This window comes from Salmo salar, chromosome ssa09 (genome assembly GCF_905237065.1).
Source record: "Salmo salar chromosome ssa09, Ssal_v3.1, whole genome shotgun sequence".
NCBI lineage: Eukaryota > Metazoa > Chordata > Actinopteri > Salmoniformes > Salmonidae > Salmo > Salmo salar.
In genome coordinates this window covers 14,305,548-14,330,929 of record NC_059450.1, presented here as the reverse complement: position 1 = coordinate 14,330,929, position 25,382 = coordinate 14,305,548, and the positions used below count along the sequence as shown (strand labels likewise).

Sequence of the window (25,382 nt, the reverse complement as noted above, 5' to 3'; positions counted from 1 at the left end):
ACCAATTGAATACAGAACTCTATAAATGATATAGAAAAAAATACAGTAGCCTGTGTTTGCTTTCGAGACTGTCTGGGACGTGAGAAGTTCTCCCCATGTATGGTCTCTACCCTGACGTGCCAAAACACCACATTTGGCAGGTTTCTCTACAACTCATTCTGCCTCTCACCCCCCGCACCCCAGATCCTTCCTGACAGAGCCCTCAAGTCCAATTAAGACTGGAGCTCTGAGAGATACAGTACATTGTGCTAGCTTCCTTCTAAAAGTGTTAGTATGTCAGCCTCCCTCCTCTGTCTCTCTGTTGGGCATGTGAGTCCACAGTCAAAGAGATGGTCTTTGTTTCCCTTCTTGGCCCAAGGAGCACAATTAAATCAATTCCACTGGGTGTAATAGCGCTGGCCTAATTAAACTGGGTGAATATTTAGGATTCTCTCCATCGTCCTAAACCACAGTGCCATCTTTAGATAGGAGGACGAAATTACACTTTTTTTTCTTCTCCTTTTTCTTGGCTTCTCAGAAATGTAGATGAGTCTCTCCACATGCACCACTATCATTTCTCCCATATCCTCCAAAAAAGAAGTGGCAGCAGGGCAGATTACAATCTGTAATGGAGGTGGTATTGTTATGGCTGCTCTGTGTTTCTCAATAGATATATGCACACTGCGGCACGCTGCATTGTTAATCCAAGCCAATATGGAGCAGCGCAATCTCTCAGTTCTCCTTTCAATCTGTTTCGCTTCCCTATCCCCTTTGTGTACCTTGATTGCTCTTCAAATTGCTTTTCTGAGCAATGTTTCAAACCATCAAAAATTAAACCTCTGGCAGCCAGGGTATGGGTAGGTTACTGTAAGAAAGCGTCCCCCTGTCAAAATATGTGCCTGGTCAGTCGTGACTCCCCGGTCCAGAACCCTCACCTCAACACACTAGATGCTGTGTTGCTCTCATTAGATTGGGAAGTGTGTGTGTGTGTGTGTGTGTGTGTGTGTGTGTGTGTGTGTGTGTGTGTGTGTGTGTGTGCGTGCGTGCGTGCGTGTGTCTGTTGCAGTGTATATCGGTGTGTTGTATGTGTGTGCATGTCTAGGTGTACTGTTTGTGTACATGTATGTAAAGTATGCATGTATGTTTGTATGTTTGTGCATGCATGTATACATGAGCTTAAAGGCTTTCATGCTTCATGTTTACCCCTTTGATCTCTATCTTATGGACATGTTCCCGTTCACACACACATGTTCACACACACAATACATCGTTGAAACCTGGCAACAATAAATTCTTCATCACAAAAGATTACACCTCACTAGTGTTTTGTCAGGTGATTTTCTGCCTCCATCCAGAAATCAAATTTAATTTAATATTTCTGTGTAAGCATCTGGGTTTTTTCTCTGCAGGAATGTAAGTGCCAAGCGTGTGGCGGGTTGGGAGTGAGTGATGCGATGTGCTCTTGACAGTTCACGGGCTGGAAGGAATGTGAGAGGGCCAATTGGAAGTGCTCTAGAGTGGCTGCTTCACTTTACTGGCAGGAGAGGCTCAGTAACCTTTAGGAGCATGTCTTGCAGAATCAATTAGCCAATCAAAAAGCATTCTAAAGATCCTGTTGATTTGGACAAAAAGGGCCTTTCTGGAATGGGGAGCATAGAGAGAGAATGTATGGATTTGTTTATTTTGTCAAGATAATGGCACACTACATGAGACAATCAATGTATAACATAAAGCATGCTGATTCCAGTTTGAAGGTCTTTTGCTCCACTACAAAATCTGGTAAAATGAAATACGTGTTGCTTTATGCCAGTTACTTAGACATCAACTGGGAGCGGCAGTGTGCTTGTTGTTGTGACCCATGGATCCAGATTACCTGGATGCGGTGTACTTTAATTTCGGGAATGTACATCCAAAGCATCTCTATGGAAATTTCCAAACCACTTTATCCCACATCCTGTGCTGATTCACAATTCAGTTATAGGATGCTGTTAAGACTCTGAAAGTACATTACTGAGAAACGCAAAGAGTTCCTTATCCAATTTAAACAGACCAAGACCAGAAATTTGATTAACCCATTAAATAGAATGAGCAAAATGAGATTACAATGCATTTGTTCTTCTTTTTTTCCCGTACAGAGCACGATCAGATGAATGGTGGCGGTGGCGGTGGCGGTGGCGGCCATCCTAAATCCGGTCTGACGGGGGAGAAGGACGACAACAACAACGATGAGTATGAGAACTATGACGAGCTAGTGGCCAAGTCTCTGCTCAACCTAGGGAAGATAGCAGAGGACGCCGCCTACCGCGCCATGACCGAGTCTGAGATGAATAGCAACTCCTCCAACAGTGCCGAGGAAGAAGAGGAGGAGGAGGAGGAGGAGGAAGAAGAAGAGGAGGATGAGGAGGGTGGGGAGGGCATTCAGAGGAAGGGTGAGTTGACCCTGGATGTGGACAGTGATGTAGTGAGGGAAACGGTGGACTCTCTGAAGCTGCTGGCCCAGGGACACGGGGCTATGCTCTCTGACAACATGGAGGGAGGAGACTATGAGGACGGGATTGGGGAGAACGGGGAAGCGAACCGTAATGGAGGGACTGGAGGTGGTAACGGTCAAGGTAAAGCCTCTAATGGACTGCAGGAGAGCGATGAGGAGGTGTGTCTAAGCAGCCTAGAGTGTCTGAGGAACCAGTGCTTTGACCTGGCCCGCAAACTGAGCGAGACGCAGCCGGCTGACCGCTCGGGCACAGGGCTCCCACAGCAGAGCCACCCTGGCGGCGGGGACACCCAGGGACAGCATCCCCACCCGTACCAGCCTGGGTACGGGGACTTCCAGCAGAGCCAGGAGGAAAGGCGCACCCTGGAGAGGAACTACTCCGACATGGTCAACCTGATGAAGCTGGAGGAGCAGCTGAGCCCGCGCTCCAAGGCCTTTTCCAGCTGCGCTCAGGATGACCGCTACCACAACCACATCCACGACCGGGACGAGGACACGCGGTCGGTGACGTCGGACCGTTCAGAGGAGGTGTTCGACATGACCAAGGGGAACCTGTCTCTGCTGGAGAAGGCCATTGCGCTTGAGTCTGAGAGGGCCAAGGCCATGAGAGACAAGATGGCTGCCGAGGCGGCTCGGAGGGACGGGGTGAGGTATCATCATCACCATGGAGACCATCATGGGGAGCACCAATCGCGGCATGGCTACGGAGAGGAGCGCAAGGCCCGCCTCCACGATGGGATGAAGAAGCCCTACTACCATAAAAGTAAGTATAGCTGGCCAGAATGATTTACACTTCAGCTTTTACAACCTATGTGTTGTGATAATTTTGTTGTTTGCTCTATAACCTGTTAGTTCATATGCCTTGCCACGCTGATACAAAAGTATGTGGACACCCCTTCAAATTAGTGGATTTGGCTATTTCAGCCACACCCGTTGCTGGCAGGTGTATAGAATCGAGGACACAGCCATGCAATCTCTAAAGACAAACATTGTCAGTAGTCAGTTTGTGAAATTTCTGCCCTGCTAGAGCTGCCCCGGTCAACTGTAAGTGCTGTTATTGTAAAGTGGAAAGATCTTGGATCAACAACGGCTCAGCCGCGAAGTGGTAGGCTACACAAGCTCACAGAACGAGACCGCCGAGTGCTGAAGCGCGTAAAAATCGCTTGTCCTCGGTTGCAACACTCACTACCGAGTTCCAAACTGCCTTTAGAAGCAACGTCGTCTGGAAGAACTGGTCAAGCAGCCGTGGCCGAGCAGCCGCACCAAGCCTAAGATCACCATGCGCAATGCAAAGTGTCAGCTAGAGTGGTGTAAAGCTCGCCGCCATTGGACTCTGGAGCAGTGGAAACACGTTCTCTGGAGTGATGAATCATGCTTCACCATATGGCAGTCTGACGGACGAATCTGGCTTTGGCAGATGCCAGGAGAACGCTATCTGTGTCGACTGTAAAGTTTGGTGGAGGAGGAATAATGGTCTAGGGGCTGTTTTTCATGGTTCGGGCTAGGCCCCTTAGTTCGCTTGAAGGGAAATCTTAACGCTACATCATACAATGACATGCTAGACGATTCTGTGCTTCCGACTTTGTGGCAACAGTTTGGGGAAGGCCCTTTCCTGTATCAGCATGACAATGCCTCCGTGCACAAAGCAAGGTCCATACAGAAATGCTTTGTCGTAATCGGTGTGCAAGAACTTGACTGGCCTGCACAGAGCCCTGACCTCAACCCCTGACCTCAACCCATCAAACTCCTTTGGGATGAATTGGAATGCTGACTGCGAGCCAGGCCGAATTGCCTAACATCAGTGCCCGACTTCACTAACGCTCTTATGGCTGAATGGAAGCGAGTCCACGCAGAAATGTTCCAACATCTAGTGGAAAGCCTTCCCATAAGAGTGGAGGCTGTTATAGCAGCAAAGATGGGACCAACTCCATATTAATGCCCAAGGTTTTGGAATGAGATGTTTGACGAGCAGGTGTCCACATACTTTTGGTAATGTAGTGTATATGGGCCTAAGGCCAAAACAATTAGAAGACACAGTGGCAGAAAAAATACAACCACACCTTTTCTTCTTTACAAAACCGGAGAGTAACCTTTGTCCTGTGAAGTCCACAAAGCATATCGCATGTGACAAACAGTTAAATGACCTAAAGCATGGTCAAGCAAGTTAATGTTTCCGACATTTTCGGACTACGAAACAACAGTTAATTTAGAACCATGGAGAATTCCCGCAAGTTGTAAAGAAAACAGGAGCTACCTCCACTGTTGCAGCTCCATTTCAACTTCAACATTTCAACATGATTGGATCAGAATCACCCTTATAATCATTGGCCAGTACGGAGAATTAAGTAAAACTCCAAATCCATATCTCCATCCATAGCAAATTTAGGAAAGGGACAATTTTAGCTAGCTAGTAGCTAGCCACCGAAGGACAACGACGCAACGAGATGCAACTTGCACGTTCTTTCTGTGAATAATGTTTTGCTTTTTATGTGATGTGATTGGTCCAGACTGGCTTCCCTTGAAACTTTTTTGTTGGTACACCAGGACCATTCACAGCTGAGTTCACACAGTTTAGCTCAACGCTGATTGGCTATTATTTTATCCTTTTTTATCAAGGGAGGCCAAATGCTTGCTGGCCTCCCGTGCATTCAATGCTATTTGCGGAAACAATATCCTACTGTTTTTGACCAGACAGCATCACATACAGTAGGGTGCTTTTTACGGTGAGATACTCAGAGAAACTCAAGACACATTATTTTACGTATTTTTGGGGGGTTTGTACATTTTTGGGGGGATGCATGGCTTCCATTGGCCAAAATGAATACATGCCACTGTTGAATTTATAAAGAGGACCCACAGTTACTTTGGGTATGCTGCCACAACAGTAGCCATTTCAATACACCACACTACCTCTCTCACCTTGCTGAGGTGAGTGAACAGTACATGTACTGTGCCTTTGGAAAGTATTCAGGCCCATTGACTTTTTCCATATTTTGTTACATTACAGCCTTATTCTAAAATGAAGAGAAAAAAAAGAGTTCCTCGTAAATCTACACACAATACCCCATAATGACGAAGTGAATTTTTATTTTTTTTGTTTTAGCAAATGTACTAAACATTTTAAACAGAAATACCTTATTTACATAAGTATTCAGATCCTTTGCTATGAAACTCAAAATTGAGCTCGGGTGCATCCTGTTCCCATCCTTGAGATGTTTCTACAACTTGATCTGTGGTAAATTCAATTGATTGGACATGATTTGGAAAGGCACACACCTGTGTATATAAGATCCCACAACTGACAGTGCATGTCAGAGCAAAAACCAAGCCATGATGTCAAAGGAATTGTCCGTAGAGCTTCGAGACAGGATTGTGTCAAGGCACAGATCTGGGGAAGGGTACCAAAACATGTCTGCAGAATTGAAGATCCCCCAAGAACACAGTAGCCTCCATCATTCTTAAATGGAAGAAGTTTGGAACCACCAAGACCCTTCCTAGAGCTGGCCACCCAGCCAAACTGAGCAATCGGGGGAGAAGGGCCTTGGTCATGGAGGTGACCAAGAACCCAATGGTCACTCTGATAGAGCTCTAGAGTTCCTCTGTGGAGATGGGAGAAACTTCCAAAAGGACAACCATCTCTGCAGCACTCCATCAATCAGGCCTTTATGGTAGAGTGGCCAGACTGAAGCCACTCCTCAGTAAAAGGCGCATGACAGCACATTTGGAGTTTGCCAAAAGGCACCTAAAGACTCTCAGACCATGAGAAACAAGATTTTCTGGTCTGATTAAACCAAGATTGAACACTTTGGCCTGAATGCCAAGCGTCACGTCTGGAGGAAACCTGGCACCATCCCTACAGTAAAGCATGGTGGTGGTAGCATCATGCTCTGGGGATGTTTTTCAGCGGCAGGGTCTGGGAACCTAGTCAGGATCGAGGCAAAGATGAACGGAGCAAAGTACAGAGAGATCCTTGATGAAAGCCTGCGGAAGAGTGTTCAGGACCTCAGACTGGGGTGACGGTTCACCTTCCAACAGGACAACGACCCAAAGCACACAGCCAAGTCAACGCAGGAGTGGCTTTGGGACAAGTCTCTGAATGTCCTTGAGTGGCCCAGCCAGAGCCCAGACTAGAAACCATTCGAAGATCGCTGGAGAGACCTGAAAACGCTGCCCATCCAACATCACAGAGCTTAAAAGACGATCTGCAGAGAAGAATGGGAGAAACTCCCTAAATACAGGTGTGCCAAGCTTGTAGCATTATGCCCAAGAAGAATGCTCTAATCGCTGCCAAAGGTGCTTCAACAAAGTACTGAGTAAATCGTCTGAATACTTATGTAAATGTGATAAATGTGCAAAAAAAATAGATTTGCTTTTTCATTCCGGGGTATTGTATGTAGATTGATGATAATAAAATGTTTTCATACATTTTAGAATAAGGCTGTAACTTAACAAAATGTGGATAGCTTCAAGGGGTCTGAATAATTTCCGAAGGCACTGTATGTGTTTCGAGTAAACCCCAATCAGTCCCTGGCTCCCCATGTCCTCTCTGTCTGTGAGACGTAGGGATGGCAGGCTAACATGCTCACTGTGAACCTCACTGTGACCTCGGGACAAGCTTTTGCAGCCAATTTGAAGACTGGCATCTCAGCAGCGGCTGCAGCAGCAGCAACAGCTTATGTTGTTAAAATAGGCCAGCATGACAACATCAGAGGGTAGGCTTGTCAGGCATAAGTAATGGCAATCTGCACGGACCGTTAGGACTGCAAATCACATCCCTTCCAGCCTGCAATGCAGCCCCGGTTGAAGCTGCCTATTTTTAAACCCAGAGAGGGACTGGAAGCTATGAAATAGAAGGCTGCTGGAGCTGCCTCTTGAAGGGAACTGGGTACTGTATACCATCAACTCTGGGGTAATGAGATTTTAGGAAAAGCTGTACTACGTTCTGCAGAATGCTTCATTTAGTGAGTCTGTGTTGTGGTCTAGGTTTATATTGGGTGTTAGTGTTACCCCTCCGTACTGTATATGATACATGCTCTTCTTCTATGGTGGTTGGTTTCAGACCCAGTGGTTTGACAGATACAATATCTTTATCTTAATGGCGTATCTGCCCTGACACATAAGTGAACATTATGCATACATAGTTCTGACTTGAAGATTAAAAAAAATGACATTTACAATTGGTTGCTTCTCCAAGATGATTTGAAGAGTGATTCTTCTCACTGTATTCCGTCTCCAGTCCGACAGGGATGGAACACTCATACCAAGGGGTTGATACCTCACCCTCTACTATGAGATAAGGAGGGTAGGCGTTTTATAGACACACATAAAACAGGTCAGATAAGAGAGTAGCCAATATGAACATCCTCCTTCACAGCAGGCATATTAAAACACAAATGCTAATTTCACATACGCAGCACGGCATGTATCTGGTATCTGGCTAATGTAGGAATAATGAGAGTGTCGCGATAACATCTTCCCTCTGGTGAGATAGCAGCAGACACCTCGTTGACCAGGGCTGCTGTCTTTGATTTAGAAGTGAAGCGGAGGTGATGACTACGAGGGGAGAGCCCAGCCGAACTGACAGGGAAAACCACCAGGCGGGGAAATGGAAATTGAACAGTATCAGAATGAGCGATAACGAACGACAGGCCCACTGGCTGCACATTAATTATCCAGAGATGGTATGGTAATGGGGTCCATTTGCTATGAAAAGCACGACCTGTCTCCAGCCACAATCGATATCCTCTGCTTTCTAATATGCATTCCACTTGGCTCCCTCACGTACTCCACTCTTCACTGTCCTCCATTAGGCAGCATCAGGCAGAGCCGCCGTGATGTGTGTGTGCATGTGTGTTCCTTTTATTGGAATGTAATTTATTTTAAACAAGCATAGATTGAAAGTTCAGACTGCATAAGTGACACAAGGGAAAGCCATTTACCATGCCATTATGAACTGTGACTTAACAGTTCTTTCTCAGTATAAAAACAGGCCTACTCCCCACTGTCTGGTGCAGTCGTGCCCTGTAAAAGGGGAAAGTTAGACACGAGACAGACACAGTGTACCAACCTTATGTATCCTAATATGAGACTGTCATAAGAGGAAGCCTTAGTAATGTACAAGGAGGTAATGAGGGTCGTGTTCTGATCTATGGAGTCACAGGGAACTCATCTGGTGACTCACTATGTATGAGTAGGTGTATCTGTACTACAGTGGCGGTCGGTGCCGTTTAAGCTAAGGGAGGAGCATGGCCTTATTTCTGTTACATAATATTGGATGACTCATTCATATTCCATTCACTCAGCTCAATGTAACATTGATAGGTTTAGGCGACTACATGATAGTCTGCTACTGTACATAAATGTTCCCTGTACCCATCATGAGGTTGCTACAACCTAGCCTATGAATGAAAGTTTATAACGAGGTCGCACATGTCGAGAGAATTTTGAGTAATCAAGGCGACAGACACTGACACATTTAATCAGGAGCTCCTCTTTGGTTTTAGAAGTGGGGGGACATAACCTGGTGGGGGGCTAGTGGTCCTCCCCCAGAATATGTTTTGGCATCTAAAGATCCTTTCCTGCATTTTTACACAATCCAATATGCCGTCTCTATTTAGAACAAAAGGTAAGCAAACATGGTAACAGTCATCAAGCTAGGTAAGAGATCCTTATTAAATATGTTTAAGTGATTAATAAGACTGAACTGGAACAAAGGTAATTATTTTAATAAATATTGTGTTGCACCTTTAACCAATAGCCTAACAAATGAACAACTCTTGAAAAAATGTCTTTATTAAGACATCCTCTATTTCAATTTTCAGCCAGACCAACCAGCCAGCCCGAGCCACCTGCACGCCCGACTGTCACCAGTCTAGTCAAATCAAATCAATCAAATGTTATTGGTCACATACACATGGTTAGCAGATGTTAATGCGAGTGTAGCGAAATGCTTGTGCTTCTAGTTCCGACCATGCAGTAATATCTAACAAGTAATCTAACAATTTCACAACTACCTTTTACACAGAAACTTTTTACAAGGAAGTAATAAGAATATGTACATATAAATATATGGATGAGCGATGGCCGAACGGCATAGGCAAGATGCAGTAGATGGTATAGAGTACAGTATATACATATGAGATGAGTAATGTAGGGTATGTAAACATTATATAAAGTGGCATTGTTTAATAAAGTGACTAGTGATACATTTATTACATCCCATTTTTAATTATTAAAGTGGCTAGAGATTTGAGTCAGTATGTTGTTAGCAGCCACTCAATGTTAGTGACGGCTGTTGAACAGTCTGATGGCCTTGAGATAGAAGCTGCTTTTCAGTTTTCAGTCTCTCGGTCAATAACTCAACTCACTCCCAACACAATTTCCTTCCTTCCCTGTTCACACCTTAAATGTTTTTTTATTCCCAAGGGATAGGTTTGGAAATAAAAAACAAAACAGAAAACCCCACATACACGTCAAACATACATTTACACACATTTACACACAAACAGCAAATCCTCCATAGAATTCATCTCATGGAACTAATAGTACTGTAGAGCTATTTTTACTTGCACACGATATAGCTGGGTCGCCCCGTCCTGTCCCTGCAGCACCCCAACCCAACACACCCCGGTCAGCTTTAGGATCTTAGTGAAACATTCATTATTGGTTTCAGTAATTTAGGCCAAGGCCATAGTGACAACCCACAGGATGGCAGACCCCCAGGGCCAGGACTGAGCAGCCCAGCAGCTAGGGATTGTCTAAATAGGTATTTCCCCTGACGTGGGCATGTTTTCAATACAGACTCCTTTAGTTGTTCTGTATTCCATATAAGTCATCCAGACCTTATGAAAGTTGCACAGTAATCTTGTAATAAATCAAATCTAGTGATACATAACTTGACATTGTGGGAGGACAACCAACCTTCCAACTAATGGTAATGGATTTCTTAGCTGCTATAAATGCTAGGTTACACAGTTTCTTCTGATAACAGTCTCCAATATCAACATTTCCAAGCAAACAAAAACAGGGAGAAGGGACATTCTTAGATAAAAGAACATACTCTTTGTCAGAATTCAGCCAGCCTTCACAAGACCGTAACACATGCACATATGTCCCCTTTGTGCTTTACACCTCCTGCAGAATAGTACAATTTCTGAGTCCATGATATTCAGTTTCACTGGCATATAGAACGTTCTATGGATGGTCTTAAACTGCACTAATTTGTGTCTGAGATTATATGAACGTGGCTGGGCATTCTAACATATCTGTATCCATTCATCATCATCAAAAGTATCCCAGGTCTTCCTCACATTTTTGTTTTACATGTGTTGTGCCATCGGGGAAAAGCTCCTATCAACCCTTGATACAGTTTCTAAATCAACTTTGGAGGTTTGTCAGACTGACTTAAAATAGCATCTGGCTTGTCCAGTGTTTGCTGCACAGAGAGAAGAAAGTGTTTTATCTGAAAAAATTCCCCTCACCTCCATCACAGACTGGTCTTCCCTGGCTGCCTGACCTTGCTGTGACCCCTGTCACCATCTGGTCCTCTTAAAATTAGGCGTTAAAAATAATTACCTTGGTGTATATTTAGATATTATATTATCCAAGACGAGAATCAATGATTCAATAATTGAAATTACCATTATTCCCAGATTCCAGACTGTAGCTGTAAGATTAAGATGCTGTCCTGTAGCTACTGTAGGTTTACCCATCAATTCAAGATGGAATTTTGTGTCATTCACTGATATTGTTAATGTACTGCCAAATTCAGCTCCGTAGACTGGTCTTCCCTGGCTGTCTGACCCTGCTGGGACATCTGTCACCGTCTGATTTTGCTAAGACCTGTAGGTCCTGACAGAGATCATTGCGGCGAGGTCTGCATTTTTCATGCTGCGGGCGGGAGCGTGTGGTCAGACAGATGACTTTGGGATGAAAATATTTTTTGGGTCCCACAGATTATTTGGAAACTTTCTGCTTTGCATGCGTTAGCCTACCTATAGTATTAAAAGCACATGTTTTTCGCATTATTCACGTTATTCACACATAATTTGCTGCTTCAACTTCAGTAGCCTACCTCTCCTAGTTGGGTGTGAGAGTTCAAGTGCGCCTAGTATGTGTGGTCTCTTTGAAATAGAGTAGGCTGCCTACATGGGCAGAGAATCACTTCACAGTTAACTTGAATATGAAATTAACTTAAATATGATTAGACTGTAGTTTACGATAGTGTCTGTATATTGATAATGGAAAGAAGTAGAGGGCGCTCAGCCAATGTGAGTCGAAGTACAATCAAAACATGTAATCATTGAAAAGGAAAAGGCACAACACGCACATAGGTACGGCTACTATGGTGAGCGAGCGTTATTGTCTCTGCCTGCAAATCTTCCTCCTAAAAGGTAGGCTATATCCTATAGGCCTATGCAAAACGTAGCAAGTGTCGCTGTCATCATTCTTGCTGCTTCCAGTTCAGTAGCCATACCTGCGGGATCAGGTGTGTGTATGTGGCCTCAATTAAATAGAGTAGGTTATAGCCCAAGGGGGGGGGCAAAGTACGGCCCACTTCAATCTGACCGACGAGACATTTACAAAATATATATATATAAAAAAATAAAAACTATACATTTATTCTCCCCAATTTCATGGTATCCAATTGGTAGTTAGTCTTGTCCCATCGCTGCAACTCCCGTACAGACTCGGGAGAGGCGAAGGTCGAGAGTCATGCATCCTCCGAAACACGACCCTGCCAAGCCGCACTGCTTCTTGACACAATGCCCGCTTAACCCAGAAGCCAGACCCACCAATGTGTTGTAAGAAACACTGTACACCTGGTGACTGTGTCAGCGTGCATGCACCTGGCCCGCCACAGAAGTCGCTAGAGCGCGATGGGACAAGGAAATCTCGGCCTGCCAATCCCTCTCCTAACCCAGACGATGCTGAGCCAATTGTGCGCCGCCTCGTGGGTCTCCCAGTCACTGCCAGCTGTGACACAGCCTTGGATCGAACCCGGGTCTGTAGTGATGCCTCAAGCACTGCGATGCAATGCCTTAGAGAGCTGCACCACTCGGGAGGCCCCGCAAATTGATTTGGACAAAAAATTCAGCCCTCCGTTGAATTTCAAAATCCCAATGTGGCCCTCAACCCAAAAAGTTTGCCCACCCCTGCTATAGCCTATGCATGGGTGGAGAAGCAAGGGGCAGTTATCTTTCCAAGGAAATGTACTTCCTAAATAGGCATATGATTATGCTATAGTTTACTACATTGCCTAGAAATAGGCCTAAATATTGATCCCCCATATTTCTCCCAAGTCTCACCAACTCTGCTCTCTTCAAACTACATCTCATAAGGACACAAGGCGAGACCCAAATGCAGACACAAGAAGCAGATGGTTGAGCTCCGATATTTATTAACCCAAGGGGTAGGCAAAAGGTAGGTCGGGGACAGGCGAGAGTTCATAAACCGGGTCAGAGTCCAAAACAGTACCAGACGAAGGACAGTCTCGAGGTCAGGCCAGGCAGGGGTTCAGTAACCAGATCAGAGTCCAAACAGTACAAAGTGATAGGCAGGCTTGAAGACAGAACAGGCAGAGTGGTCAGGCAGGCGGGTACGGAGTCAGGACAGGCAAGGGTCGAAACCAGGAGGACTAGAACCAAAAGAGACTGGGAAAAGATAGGAGCAAGGAAAACCGCTGGTTGACTTGGCAAACAAAACAAACTGGCACAGAGAGACAGGAAACACAGGGATATATACACCGGGGATAATAAGCGACACCTGGAGGGGGTGGAGACAATCACAAGGACAGGTGAAACAGATCAGGATGTGACACATCTAGCATATTGGCTGATATAGCCCAGCAATACAATTTAAGGGCCATGTACAAATCTCTGGTAATTCAACCTATTATTTTTGCGCTTTTGATTTTGCCTGTAGGGTGCAAAATTGCTTGGACCATGGCTGGCAAGAGAGCTGCGTCACATACACCTAAAATAACATTGCTAGACTGCAGTTGGGTTTGGGACCAGTTCTTGTAGTGAGTGGGAGTCGGACAGAAAGCCAGCAGTAGTGGCAGGAGCGGGAGCAGGATGAAGAAATTGGTCCCACGCAGACCTCTACTGTGCACCATGACAGTGAAGCCTTTAACGTTAGAGCTGTTTATTACTGTGTCAGTGTGAAAAGGAGGGAATTAGCTAGGGAAACTGACAGATCAATAACGTTACATTGCCATACTGACATATAAAATTCACATTGCACTATAAAAACGTCAGAATATCAACATTCAATCATTTGACTGATGGTTTCATAATTTGATTCAGGTCTAGTGTGATTGAGGCAAAAAGAATAGCTAATGTTAGCCAACTTTTGGCCAGCTCTCTCTAATGGTACATCAACTGGCGAAAGCTATCCAAGTTCATTTACTTGTGAAACGGGGCAGAACAAAGGCTACAAAACATTTCCAAAACAACAATGGCTGTTAGATAGTAATAATAGCCACCTCATATTGCTATCTGATAGATAACTGGGGTGGCAGCGTAGCCTAGTGGTTAGAGCATTAGACTAGTAACCATAAAGGTTGCAAGTTCAAATACCTGAGCTGCCACAGGTACAAATCTGTTGTTCTGCCCCTGAACAAGGCAGTTAACCCACTGTTCCTAGGCCATCATTGAAAATAAGAGTTTTTTGTTAACTGACTTGTCTAGTTAAATAACTAGACCTGTCTCCCCATCCCCAGTGAAAGTTGTGCCCCTGCATTCAATAAGTCTATGACCTTCATTGCAAAACAGTATGTTCTAATCAATTATTTGGTGATGTGAATATATTTAGGATAGTTTTATCTAAAAAGGATAACTTTTTTCATGTTTCACTATTTATATTTTTATGAAATTCACTGAGGATGGTCCTCCCCTTCCTCTGAGGAGCCTCCACTGCTGTACTATCTCGCCCTCTCTATTTTTCTCTCTGTCTTTTTTTGTCTCTGTCTTTTCCTCCCTCTCTCTCTACCAGTCCGTCTTCCTGTGTCTGTGTTTATTTTGGTTATTCAGTAAGTGGTGGAGGTGAAGGTCATTGAAGCCTTTCAAACTTGACTTAGCAGACTGTCTCTCTGTGGTCCTGCCTTTAAGAGCACCTCTATCTCTCTGACTTCCCTCTCTTTCTCTGTCTTTCTCACTCTAACCCTTTCTCTCTCTCTCTCTCTCTCTCTCTCTCTCTCTCTCTCTCTCTCTCTCTCTCTCTCTCATCCCCCCTCTCTTTCTCTCACTTTGACTGTTACTCTGTGGAAGATGTGAAAGGAAATGCATCCCCTCTCTCTCTTTTGCTCTTTACCCCTTTCCTCCCCTTCTCCCCCTTACCGTACCAAATATTTTCATCCACTTAAATGACGCACAGAACATCTATTATTTCTGTGTTTTTGTGGTTCACAAACAGCTTATCAGCCAAGGAACAGTTGAGATCCTTACTATTATTTTATGGAATTCCAAATATACATTGCATTTGCAGTGTATTTGAGTGTAGCTACTGAATATCCTAACACCAAAGAACTATCCATGATCTTGTTTCCCAGTTGAAGACATTTGAAGGTGGGCTGTTGCACCTGATGCCGGTTGGCATGCGATGCCATCGCTGCTTTTGGATGGTAACACTATCTGATCGGGTTTGGAGAAATAGAGAGGGTAAGGTTGGGCAAGGGAAAGACAATCCCCTCCGGTGTGCATGTGTGCGTGTCTTATTTTGACCAATAATGACCTTCAGTGCAAATAATTGGTTGAAAGAAATCTGACTTACTTTGTCTTGGACATGGCAACACATGCTCTTCACTCCTACAGCTGTGGTTTTATTCAACAAGACTTTGTCAAGTGGTGTGAAATATGTTCTGTTACTATGGCGACGATATAGCTAACCTTATGTTATGTTCCCGCAAGGTCCCATGTCGGCTTAGTGAAATCAGTGGCAGGTTTGTGATACCGCTTTTAGCCTCAACAATTCTTCAAATGACGTTGTTTGGTTGCTGTGGTTATAAGCATTCTCGCATTAGCAGCACACTGTTCACAATGACTTTCACTTCGTTCTGACAGGGTCACTGGGTTTGCTGGAAGTGTTAAAATGTGCTGTTTTCAATGAAGCAAGCAAATTTCTCTCTCTCTCTCTCTCTCTCTCTCTCTCTCTCTCTCTCTCTCTCTCTCTCTCTCTCTCTCTCTCTCTCTCTCTGCCCCTATGTTTTTGTGTATTCAGATTCATCGCGTGGAGACAAGAAAGAGAGCCGGTGCCCGACACCGGGCTGTGATGGCACAGGTCACGTGACGGGATTGTACCCTCACCATCGGAGCCTGTCTGGCTGTCCACACAAAGACAGGGTGCCACCTGAAAGTAAGAACTGCACTTTCACACTTTACTTAAGTTTACCATTCTGGGGTAAATTCAGTTTCAGTTAAGTCTGTTTCAAATTCTGGAATTGAAATTGAATTGACCCTGCTTACAAAGCCAGTGGCTCTCAGTTTATTGCAGGGTTTGTCTGATGTATTGCATTGCAAGGTCTGCATGTTTTGGTTTCTCTTTGTTTCTGTCTGAGTGGTGTGTGTTTATTGTGGCTGTTCCACGTTCGTTATGGCTGCTCTGTGTTTGCTAGTCAGGTGGGGACTGCGCTGGGAGGTCATGCGGACTACAGCTGCTCTCCTGGCGTTACCTTTGCATGCATGGGGTCATGGATTTGCTTGTGTTAGTCTATGACTGATTACCTGTCCAATCTACTGTCTAATGATGGGGGGGAAACAAGGCCTCAGAGATGAATGGCAGAGTACAGCAGTGAATGGTGGGACTGTTCTAGCACTGTCTACCAATGAGTTAACATCACTCATTCTTGCTGACCAACAGCCAGTGCTTCACAGCACTTGACATTCCCACACACTGTTGGATTCAGATCATTTATTTTACTTAATAAATTTTTTTGCATGTTACTGTACTTTGACTCCCTAAATTCATATGATGTTTACCTCACAAAGTGAGATATAATTAAGACCATGATTTATAAAACTATCTTCTGCTTGGTAACACTGTTAAGTGCCTGTAGAAAAATCAACTGTCTCTGTCTGGCCATAGTCACCAGCAGTGAGTAAGACTGAGTACGCCTATCAATCTCCACCGCACAATAAACCCCATAAAGTTATTTGTATTCTTTGCTCAATTAAATTCAGTTGAATAAAAGAGAAGTATTACGGCTTTTTGCAGCAGATCAACATTAGCCCTCAGCGAATAGGCACCCCGGTTATTTGGTCTCATTCACCTTGTGCAAACTTCTCAATAAACTCTCTTCAACACGTGCTATTAACCCAGAATCAGAAGATTACGTTATGATCTGCCATGACCCAGACTGCTATTAAAATAAAATAGGCCTTTTTTTTTATAATGGCACATAAATCATTTAACATAAGACATGGCCTTATAAAGTAGCCAGTTAACAGACATGCATTGTGTTGCTTTGAGTACCATGCTTAGAGCTAGCAGTTTTCCCTGACCTTGTGACCTTACCAGGAAAGACTCCTGGGCCTAGTTATAGCCTAGTTAAAGCACCAAGGTATAAATGTGTACTCCTAGAGGATTAGGATGGTGGGAGTTTTTTGACCTTGAGGGTGCAAACCCCAAAATGGATTTCGAAATAGGCTTCGATCGATTGTCATAGGATCTTTTGGAGGTAACGTCCGTGTTCCTTCTCCTATTCCTTATTTGTGTTGATCAAGCTGACGTTCTGTAAAAAATAGCATAAATGTTTCATTTTGGAATTAAATAATATACATTCTAATTGCAACTCACAGTCTGACTACGCAGAAAAGGGTCATTGTATGGAAATCACACACACTCACTCACACACACACACACACACACACACTCACTCACACACACACGCAGATACACAGACGGTTATGTGAGGTATCGACAGGACTCTGCTTTAAAATCCATTATCCACCATGGAGCAGCTAGCCACAAAGTTTCTCCCTGTCCATCAGTGGTCAATGGCCTCTCAGTGCAGACAGACCCAAATGTCCTCTACACACACATACACACACACACACACACACACACACACACACACACACACACACACACACACACACACACACACACACACACACACACACACACACACAAACACACCACACCTGCTGACAGCGAGGAGGCAGAGGGAGATAAAAGCCTGCCTGTCTATTAACACATTTACAGTGTAGTGGACAATAGATTATTAATGCAAGGTCTTCATTTAGCAATCACACAGTCCACAAGACACTTCCTAGGGAAATCTAGGATATTAAAATGAAGCGACGTTACAAGTTCATTTTCGTGTTTGCTCATTGTTGAATGTGAAATATTTAATCCCCTCATAACAGATCTTTGTTTTTGTTCCTGAAAGTGATGTACCTATGAATGAGAGTACAAAACACAATACCTCTGTAGCGTACACTTTTCAGGAATCACTGCTTTTTTATTTTTGTGAAATGTTCCACGATGCTCTATGCGTACAGTGAATGAAGACAGGCAAATCCAACCATTTCCAGTCATTATAACGGTTTCTTTGTCATGGTCAGGGAAAGTAGTGATATAATCTAACACAATGTATTGGCTCTCAGCGTGTTGAGGTGGAGGGACTTGCCCAATTAGCTCTTCTGAGCTCGAATTAGTATGCCAGAGAGTGAGGATGACGAGGGTCAGAGTGTAAGGGGGTGATAATGATGAAGCTGACTCAAAGAGCAGTTTTAACCCATACAGCGGGGCGTCTTTCTGGCCCCTCTCCTCACCCCCCTCCCCTCTGGTGGTTCTCAACCGGGGTCCCTTAGAGACGTCCGTAGACAGATCATTACTCTAATTGGCTGCCGTGGGGAGAGCAGACTATACTTCCACTCCTATTTGATATATCTTTAACCAAAGCCTAAAGGAATGTGTGTCCACAGGTGTGGAAGGAAGCTAAAGTAATCCCACTGCCTAAAAATAGTTAAGCACCCTTTGCAGGCTCTAACAGCCGCCTAATCAGTTTGCTGCCTGTTCTTAGTAAGTTGATGGAGTTATCTACTGACTTTCAGCAGGCATAATATAGAGAAGGGCACTCAACTTGTACTGCACTGACTCAGATGACTGATGATTGGTTAAAATAAATGCATAATAAGATGATAGTTGGAGCTGTATTGTTAGATACAGTGCAGCCTTTGGTGTTATTGATCATAAATTGTTATTTATGGCTTTACATGACCTGCCATCACATGGTTGGAGAGTTATTTATCCAATAGAACCCAGAAAGTGTTCTTCAATGGAAGCTTCTCTAACATCTGATATGTAAAGTGCGGTGTCCCTCAGGACAGTTGCCTTGGGCTGTTACTTTTCTCTATTTTTACAAATGATTTGCCACTGGTCTTACACCAAGCTTGAATGGCTATGTATGAGGATGATTCCACACTCTACATGTCAGAACCCAAAGCCAGTGAGCTCACTGACATTTTAAATAAGGAAACCACGCATCTTAACACCCGCCTGATTAACCCGGAAGCCAGCCACACCAATGTGTCGGAGGAAACACCGTCCAACTGACAACGGAGGTCAGCCTGCAGGCACCCGGCCCGACACAAGGAGTCGCTAGAGTGCGATGAGCCAAGTAAAGCCCCTACGGCCAAACCCTACCCTAACCCGGATGACGCTGGGCCAATTGTGTGCCGCCCTCTAGGAATCCCGATCACGGCCAGTTGTGATACAGCCTGGGATCAAACCCAGGTCTGTAGTGACGCCTCGAGCACTGCGATGCAGTGCCTTAGACCGCTGTGCCATTCGGGAGGCCCCGATGTTCTGAGATCAACTGCTTCTCTTCTAGTTTTTATGAGAAATATTACTGTGATGAAAATTCCAGATAGTCTGCATAATCGAATAACATACATCTCAGACACCCATACATACCCCACAAGACATGCCACCAGAGGTTTCTTCACAGTCCCCAAGTCCAAAACAAATTCACGGCAATAGTAATATACAGAGCCATGATCACATGAAAACTCCCTTCCATCTCCTATTACTCAAGTAAACATAAAATGACCTCTATAAAAAAAACATCTCATGGCAGGGACTGTAAAGTGACACACACACAAACAAACACACGCGCACACACGCAGACCACACTATCACACTGTAACGCACACAATCTACATATTTTCCTTCAGTTGTATTGTTTGTATATTGTTGTATTTTGAAATTGACTGACTGCTCTTGTCTATCAGTGTGTCAATGTTTTGTTACTTGTCGTGTTTTATATTTTTGTGTGGACCCCAGGAAGAAAAGCTACTACCTCTGCAAAAGCTAATGGGGATCCAAATAAATCAATTAAAACCAATTGAATTAACCAATTTGACTGTTTTAATGGTAAATGCTATTGAAAGAAGGAACATCTAAAAATGGGTGGATGATAATAAAGAGTATAGTCTACAGAATATACTGTATATAGAAAATAAATATACTGTATGTGTCTGGCACGATGCGTGAATTACTGGCATGTCTTCTGTTGTATTATCCGTTGGCTACTTGTTCTGTTCTCTGCATCCCTCAAGCTGCCTCTGTTCTATGTCTCTGGCTATGTCCTAGGCTAGTATTCTTATACCCATTTCAGACAGAAGATTTGGTATGTTACCTGCAAAAAAAAATATGGCAATATTTATATGACTCCTTTGAAACAGCCCCTTACTTCAAACCTATTTGTAGGTTTTCCCCTTTTATACATATCAGTGGGTAACTGGCAACTTGGGACAGATGGGAGGTGTTGTTAAACCATGGGTGCTGTTTTCAGTTGAAATTAGGGAGGTTTTATACAAGTGTTAAACAAGTGTTAACAAGTGAAGTGTTCATGAATTTACCTGCAAAAAAAAGCAGAGAACCGTTCACACAGATCCAATACCTGTATTTTGGTTACAGGGTCTGTGAAAATGCAGGAATAACGACAACCTCTTTAGGTGGCTTTTATTTTTCCCCGTGTTTTACACCCTACCCCTTTCAGATATATCAAAAAGCTGGTATAAAAATACAGGCATGTTAAGTTAGTGGGATTTTGGTCTGTGTATAAAAGGGATTTTAGATGGCTTCTTCTTCACTATACTCTCCTTCTTCAATCAACACTGATCTCAAAAGGCTATAGCAGTGAAACCAGTATGGTGGCAATAACAAACACTGTCTGCCCTTTCAGACTGTACTGCTCTATAGGGAGGAGGAAGGAGGTCATCTCAAATTGCTGGGACAGATCCTAATGATAACGATGATGATAATACCAAGCTGCTCAATCTCTCACACACTAATGATACTGTCTGTTTGTGGGGCTTCTAACCTTCCCTATCTCTCTCTATCGCTCTCCTGTATGTCTGTTTGTCTGTTTGTGTGAAGTCCTTGCTATGTATGAGAATGTTCTTAAGTGTCCTACACTGGGCTGCACGGGACGCGGCCATGTCAATAGCAACAGGAACTCCCACAGAAGGTGAGTCGCCCAACAGGACTGGCAGCCATCTTGGGAAATGCCAGGATCATCTGTGTTACGTCCACCTTTTGTTCAGTTGGAGATTTTATTTCTTTCCCTCCAATGACGGGTTGTTACTTTATCCTTGTTTCTTTCCTCTTTATTAGTATATTTTCTTTATTAAATGTTTTACTTGATATTCATGATTATTTTTTTCCTTTTGTTTATGTTCTATTTATTTGCTCAAGTGTTTATTGTTTGATTGATTTATTTTACAATTGTATCATCTACTTGCCAATAATTTTGTGTCTGTATATTGTTGCACAAATGTCACTATTTTTATTGATTGCGATGGGAAAGGGGCTTACAAAAGTATTTGGCTTTGGATATCTCAGTTACCACAACCATGCCTAATTATGTGGTTGCTTGTCTAATGCTAAATTTGGAGTCACGCGTGAAATGCTGTAATCCACACCTCAAATGAAAGAATCACAGATCAAGGTTTCCGGGAGAGAAGCTGTGTGTATGGGTGTTGGTATTGAGGGTGGAACTGAAATAGCCGTGTGCTCCCCTCTCCTGTCACACGGCTAGAGAGAGAGAGCTGAGAGAGAAAGAGAGAGAGAAGGGGAGCAGATCAGAGCGGGAAAGAATGAAAGGAGAGAGAAGGATGAGAAGGAGTTGAGTGTCACCCACAGCAGATTTTGTGAGAGTCAGGGTGCATCAGCAGCCATTAGCACCTCTCTACCACTCTGGCAGGAGAGCAGGAAGGCTACAGACCTGGGAAGACTGGAGTTCTCTCTTGCTGAGCACAGTGTCACTCACACACTGACACTCAGACAGGCATGCACACACATACTCACACATAGGCACACGGTACATACACACACACAGACATGCACACGCTCACACATACAGATACACATGACATACACACGCAGACATGCACACACTCAACTTATCAGACAGTCATGTACACTAACACACACACACTTGCAAAACACACATACACCTAAATGAACACCTACTAACCGATACTCACACCTCGAGAAGACACCTCTCCCTCCACCTGCACTGGTTCAGGGCCATGATCTGAATAACCTCTCTGCTGGGACTTGAAGTCTCTTTACACTTCACAACATTTATAAAGAAGAATTTGTGAAATAACATATAATGATCAGAGCCTTTGTTAAATGTGGTTGATTGGCAGTATCTCAAACAGCTGTGCTGCAATAACATGTCCTTTATTAACCTTGGGAGGTTGGTGTGTGTGTTTTGGGAGGTTGTTTGGCCGGTGTGTTTGTGTGGATTGGGTAGCAGGGACAGGATTGTGTGCGTGTGCAGTTGGCTTATCCTCTGAAGCCACTCAACCAAAAAAAAGCAATCTGTTATAATAACCAACTGCGTTGTTGTTATTTAAAACGTTTGATGAAAATGTATGATATTGGAAATTAACCAAAAACTCATTTAAGGCAGGTAGGCAGATGGATTATCAGTTAGACAGACAGACAAACAGACAGGCTGGCAAACCTGCAGGCAGACAGACAGGTGGACAGAGATGCATTGAATGGGACCATTATATCGGTTCTTATATGATCATTCTCACCTCCATTACTGGTTGTCATACTCATCCCCCCTCTGTTGTCCTTTCAGCCTGTCGGGGTGTCCAATCGCTGCAGCAGAGAAGCTGGCTAAAGCCCAGGAGAAGAGCATCGGGTGCGATGGCTCCTCCAAGTCTAATCAGGGCTCTGACCGCGTGCTCAGGTACTGTTCACTGATCCCCACACCACACTCATCTTCCATAGGGACCACCTCACTGGTAGATGCAGAGTCCAACGGCCTGAATGTATTAATTGAATACTCTACCAGGGTTGGGTTTCGTTCAATTTATATCCTACCTTACTATAACTCTGCTTGCATTAGTCAGTCAATGTTGGAAGGTTTTCTTAATTATTGTATTATAGATTTTCATATTTCTCTATGTCTGTTTGATTTCTTTATCTTTTGATCTCTCAGACAGTTATAGTTTGGAGACGCTCCACATTAATTTTCTTGTTTATACAGTGAATGCCTTTATTGGGTTTTAAAGAGCTCAATAATTTCAACAAAAGTTGTTTTGATATGCAATGGTAGATATAACATTTCTATCCAATTAGACTGCATCACTAATTCAAGCTCTGATAGTTTCTAGATAAAAACATTTTTATAAAATAATATCAGAGAAAATGCATGGCTTTAATTATGAGTTGTGTTTGGGTGTGACATTTTCAGGAAACAGCATAGACATGTAGCTTAGATGAACTGAAAGCTAAATCCAAGGATTCTCTTAGGCTAGACTTGACTGTTGCCTTGCCTTTTCCCTTTTCTACATTCCCCTACCCTTTCCCCCCCTCCTCTCCTCCCTTCCCACCTCCCCTCCCCTGCGTGATGTTTGGTGCCTCTGCTCTGTCCAACCTACACCCCCTCGTGGTTTATTTTCCAGGCCTATGTGCTTTGTGAAACAGCTGGAGATCCCTCAGTACGGCTACAAGAATAACGTGTCCACCAGCACGCCGCGCTCCAACCTGGCCAAGGAGCTGGAGAAGTACTCCAAGACCAGCTTTGACTACAGCAGCTTCACAGACAGCAGCCACGGCAACAATGTCTACGGCAAACGGGCCATCGCACCCAAGCTTCAAGGCAGGGACACTTCTCCTAAAGGATATGATGGTAGAGTCCATCATCCTGGCACTTCAGTTTTATCTGTTACCTACTTTATTGTTGTTCAGGTAGTCAATATGAATATTGTGTCAGTAGACTAATGAATATCCTTCCCTCCCTGGTTTGGTTTATGAATGGTCTGTACTCCAAGCCTTTTTTCTCCACAGATTCATTGTATTTTTGCCCAGTCTTTCCAAATTCACCAATATTTTAACTTCCCAAATTCTTTATTGTTGAATGCATCCCCCACAGCCAAACTTGTAGTCAAATACTCAGGGAGAAAAAGGTGTAGATTCACGCGCAGAGCGCGGCAGGTGTTTATTTCGCCTTCGCAGGAGGCAGGAATCGTGGTCACAGGCAGGCAATGGTCATAAACAGGCAGATAAATCAAAACAACACAAGGTTGACAAAGAAAAAAAATACAGAACCTTACAAAACGACAGTAAGAGTATTGCCGCTCCGTGCGTTTGTCTATACTTGCGGATGAACTACCCCTATCTCTGTGTGCTTGTGTCCTCCAGTTAAGCGCTACTGTAAGAACTCCAGCTCAGCGAGCAGCCCGAACAGCACCTACGCCCCCAGCAGCAGCAGTAGCAGCCTGAGCTGTGGAGGAGGGGGCGGAGGGGGGGGCAGCAGCGCCAGCTCCACCTGCAGTAAGAGCAGCTTCGACTACACCCACGACATGGAGGCTGCCCACATGGCCGCCAGGGCCATCCTCAACCTGTCCACGCGCTGCAGAGAGATGCCCCATGGTCTGGGAGGAAAACCCCAGGATCTCTGCTCTCGGGTAGGCGTGGTTAAGTGACCAACTCTTTATAAAGCCTTCAGAGCTGATACTTTTCAGTAGAGTCGACATGAGATAATGGGATTGTATGTAATGTACAATATTCGAAGGACGTGAGAGGAGGACACTACAGTTTTTTTTTTTTTTACATAGAGGTTGACTTTCGGCCAACTGGAAATATTCAAATCCAACTTGACATCCTGTGGTCAACCGTAGAGTATCTCCTGTGGTCTAACATAGAGTATCATAGTATTGGTTAGACCTTTGAATAATATCCTCGAACCACCTTCCCATCCCACTACTAGAGGCCTTACTCTCCCAGCTCCAAGCTTCCTCTGTCCTGCCAGGTAATATGAGCAGTGATGAGTGAGCACGATATGGTCTCTTTAGCCACACACACTGGCGCTCTGTTAAAGAGATATCTACGGCTGTGTCTCTCGAATGGCGCTCAGCAGGACAGCTTTATATTTTCCCTCCAGGGATCAGGTGAGGTAGATAGGGAGCACGGCGGGATGGGACGGATCTCCGCCGACACGCCGCGAGCCCAATATGTCATCAGGAGGAGATAAGGCGCCGGTATCCCTGCATTATCAGCATGGAGACGCCGAGCAGGTGAATAGGGAGGCCTTCTGCGTGAGGTAGAGCGGAGTGCACTCAGCTGGCAGAAGAGCCTTAACCAATCAGGACTTCCTCTCTCTTCCTCCCTTCCTCTCTGTCCATTTCTGCTCCATAGGCGAGACAGACAGACAGACAGACAGACAGACAGACAGACAGACAGACAGACAGACAGACAGACAGACAGACAGACAGACAGACAGACAGACAGACAGACAGACAGACAGACAGACAGACAGACAGACAGACAGACAGACAGACAGACAGACAGACAGGAGGCTCCAAGGCAGAGGTAGAGACAGGAAACGTCAGGGAGATTCTCAACCTTCTTTCATCTGAACACCTCCAGTCATGTCATTGCT

The 25,382-nt window shown here is 44.3% G+C and overlaps 1 protein-coding gene across 7 annotated transcripts in view; it reads left to right on the top strand.

The window, feature by feature from the left end:
- Positions 1 to 25,382, top strand: part of LOC106610767 (myelin transcription factor 1-like protein) — a 127,821-nt gene that overhangs the window by 79,253 nt on the left and 23,186 nt on the right. For all 7 annotated transcript variants that reach the window (XR_006770930.1, XM_045723410.1, XM_045723409.1 and 4 more), the window contains exons 7-12: positions 2,115 to 3,233; positions 15,689 to 15,823; positions 20,855 to 20,945; positions 22,575 to 22,685; positions 23,404 to 23,630; positions 24,143 to 24,408. Coding sequence is in view for 6 of the 7 variants with exons in the window: in XM_045723410.1 (XP_045579366.1) it covers positions 2,115 to 3,233; positions 15,689 to 15,823; positions 20,855 to 20,945; positions 22,575 to 22,685; positions 23,404 to 23,630; positions 24,143 to 24,408 (1,949 nt within the window). In the remaining variant the exon portion in view is untranslated. The remainder of the gene's footprint in view (positions 1 to 2,114; positions 3,234 to 15,688; positions 15,824 to 20,854; positions 20,946 to 22,574; positions 22,686 to 23,403; positions 23,631 to 24,142; positions 24,409 to 25,382) is intronic.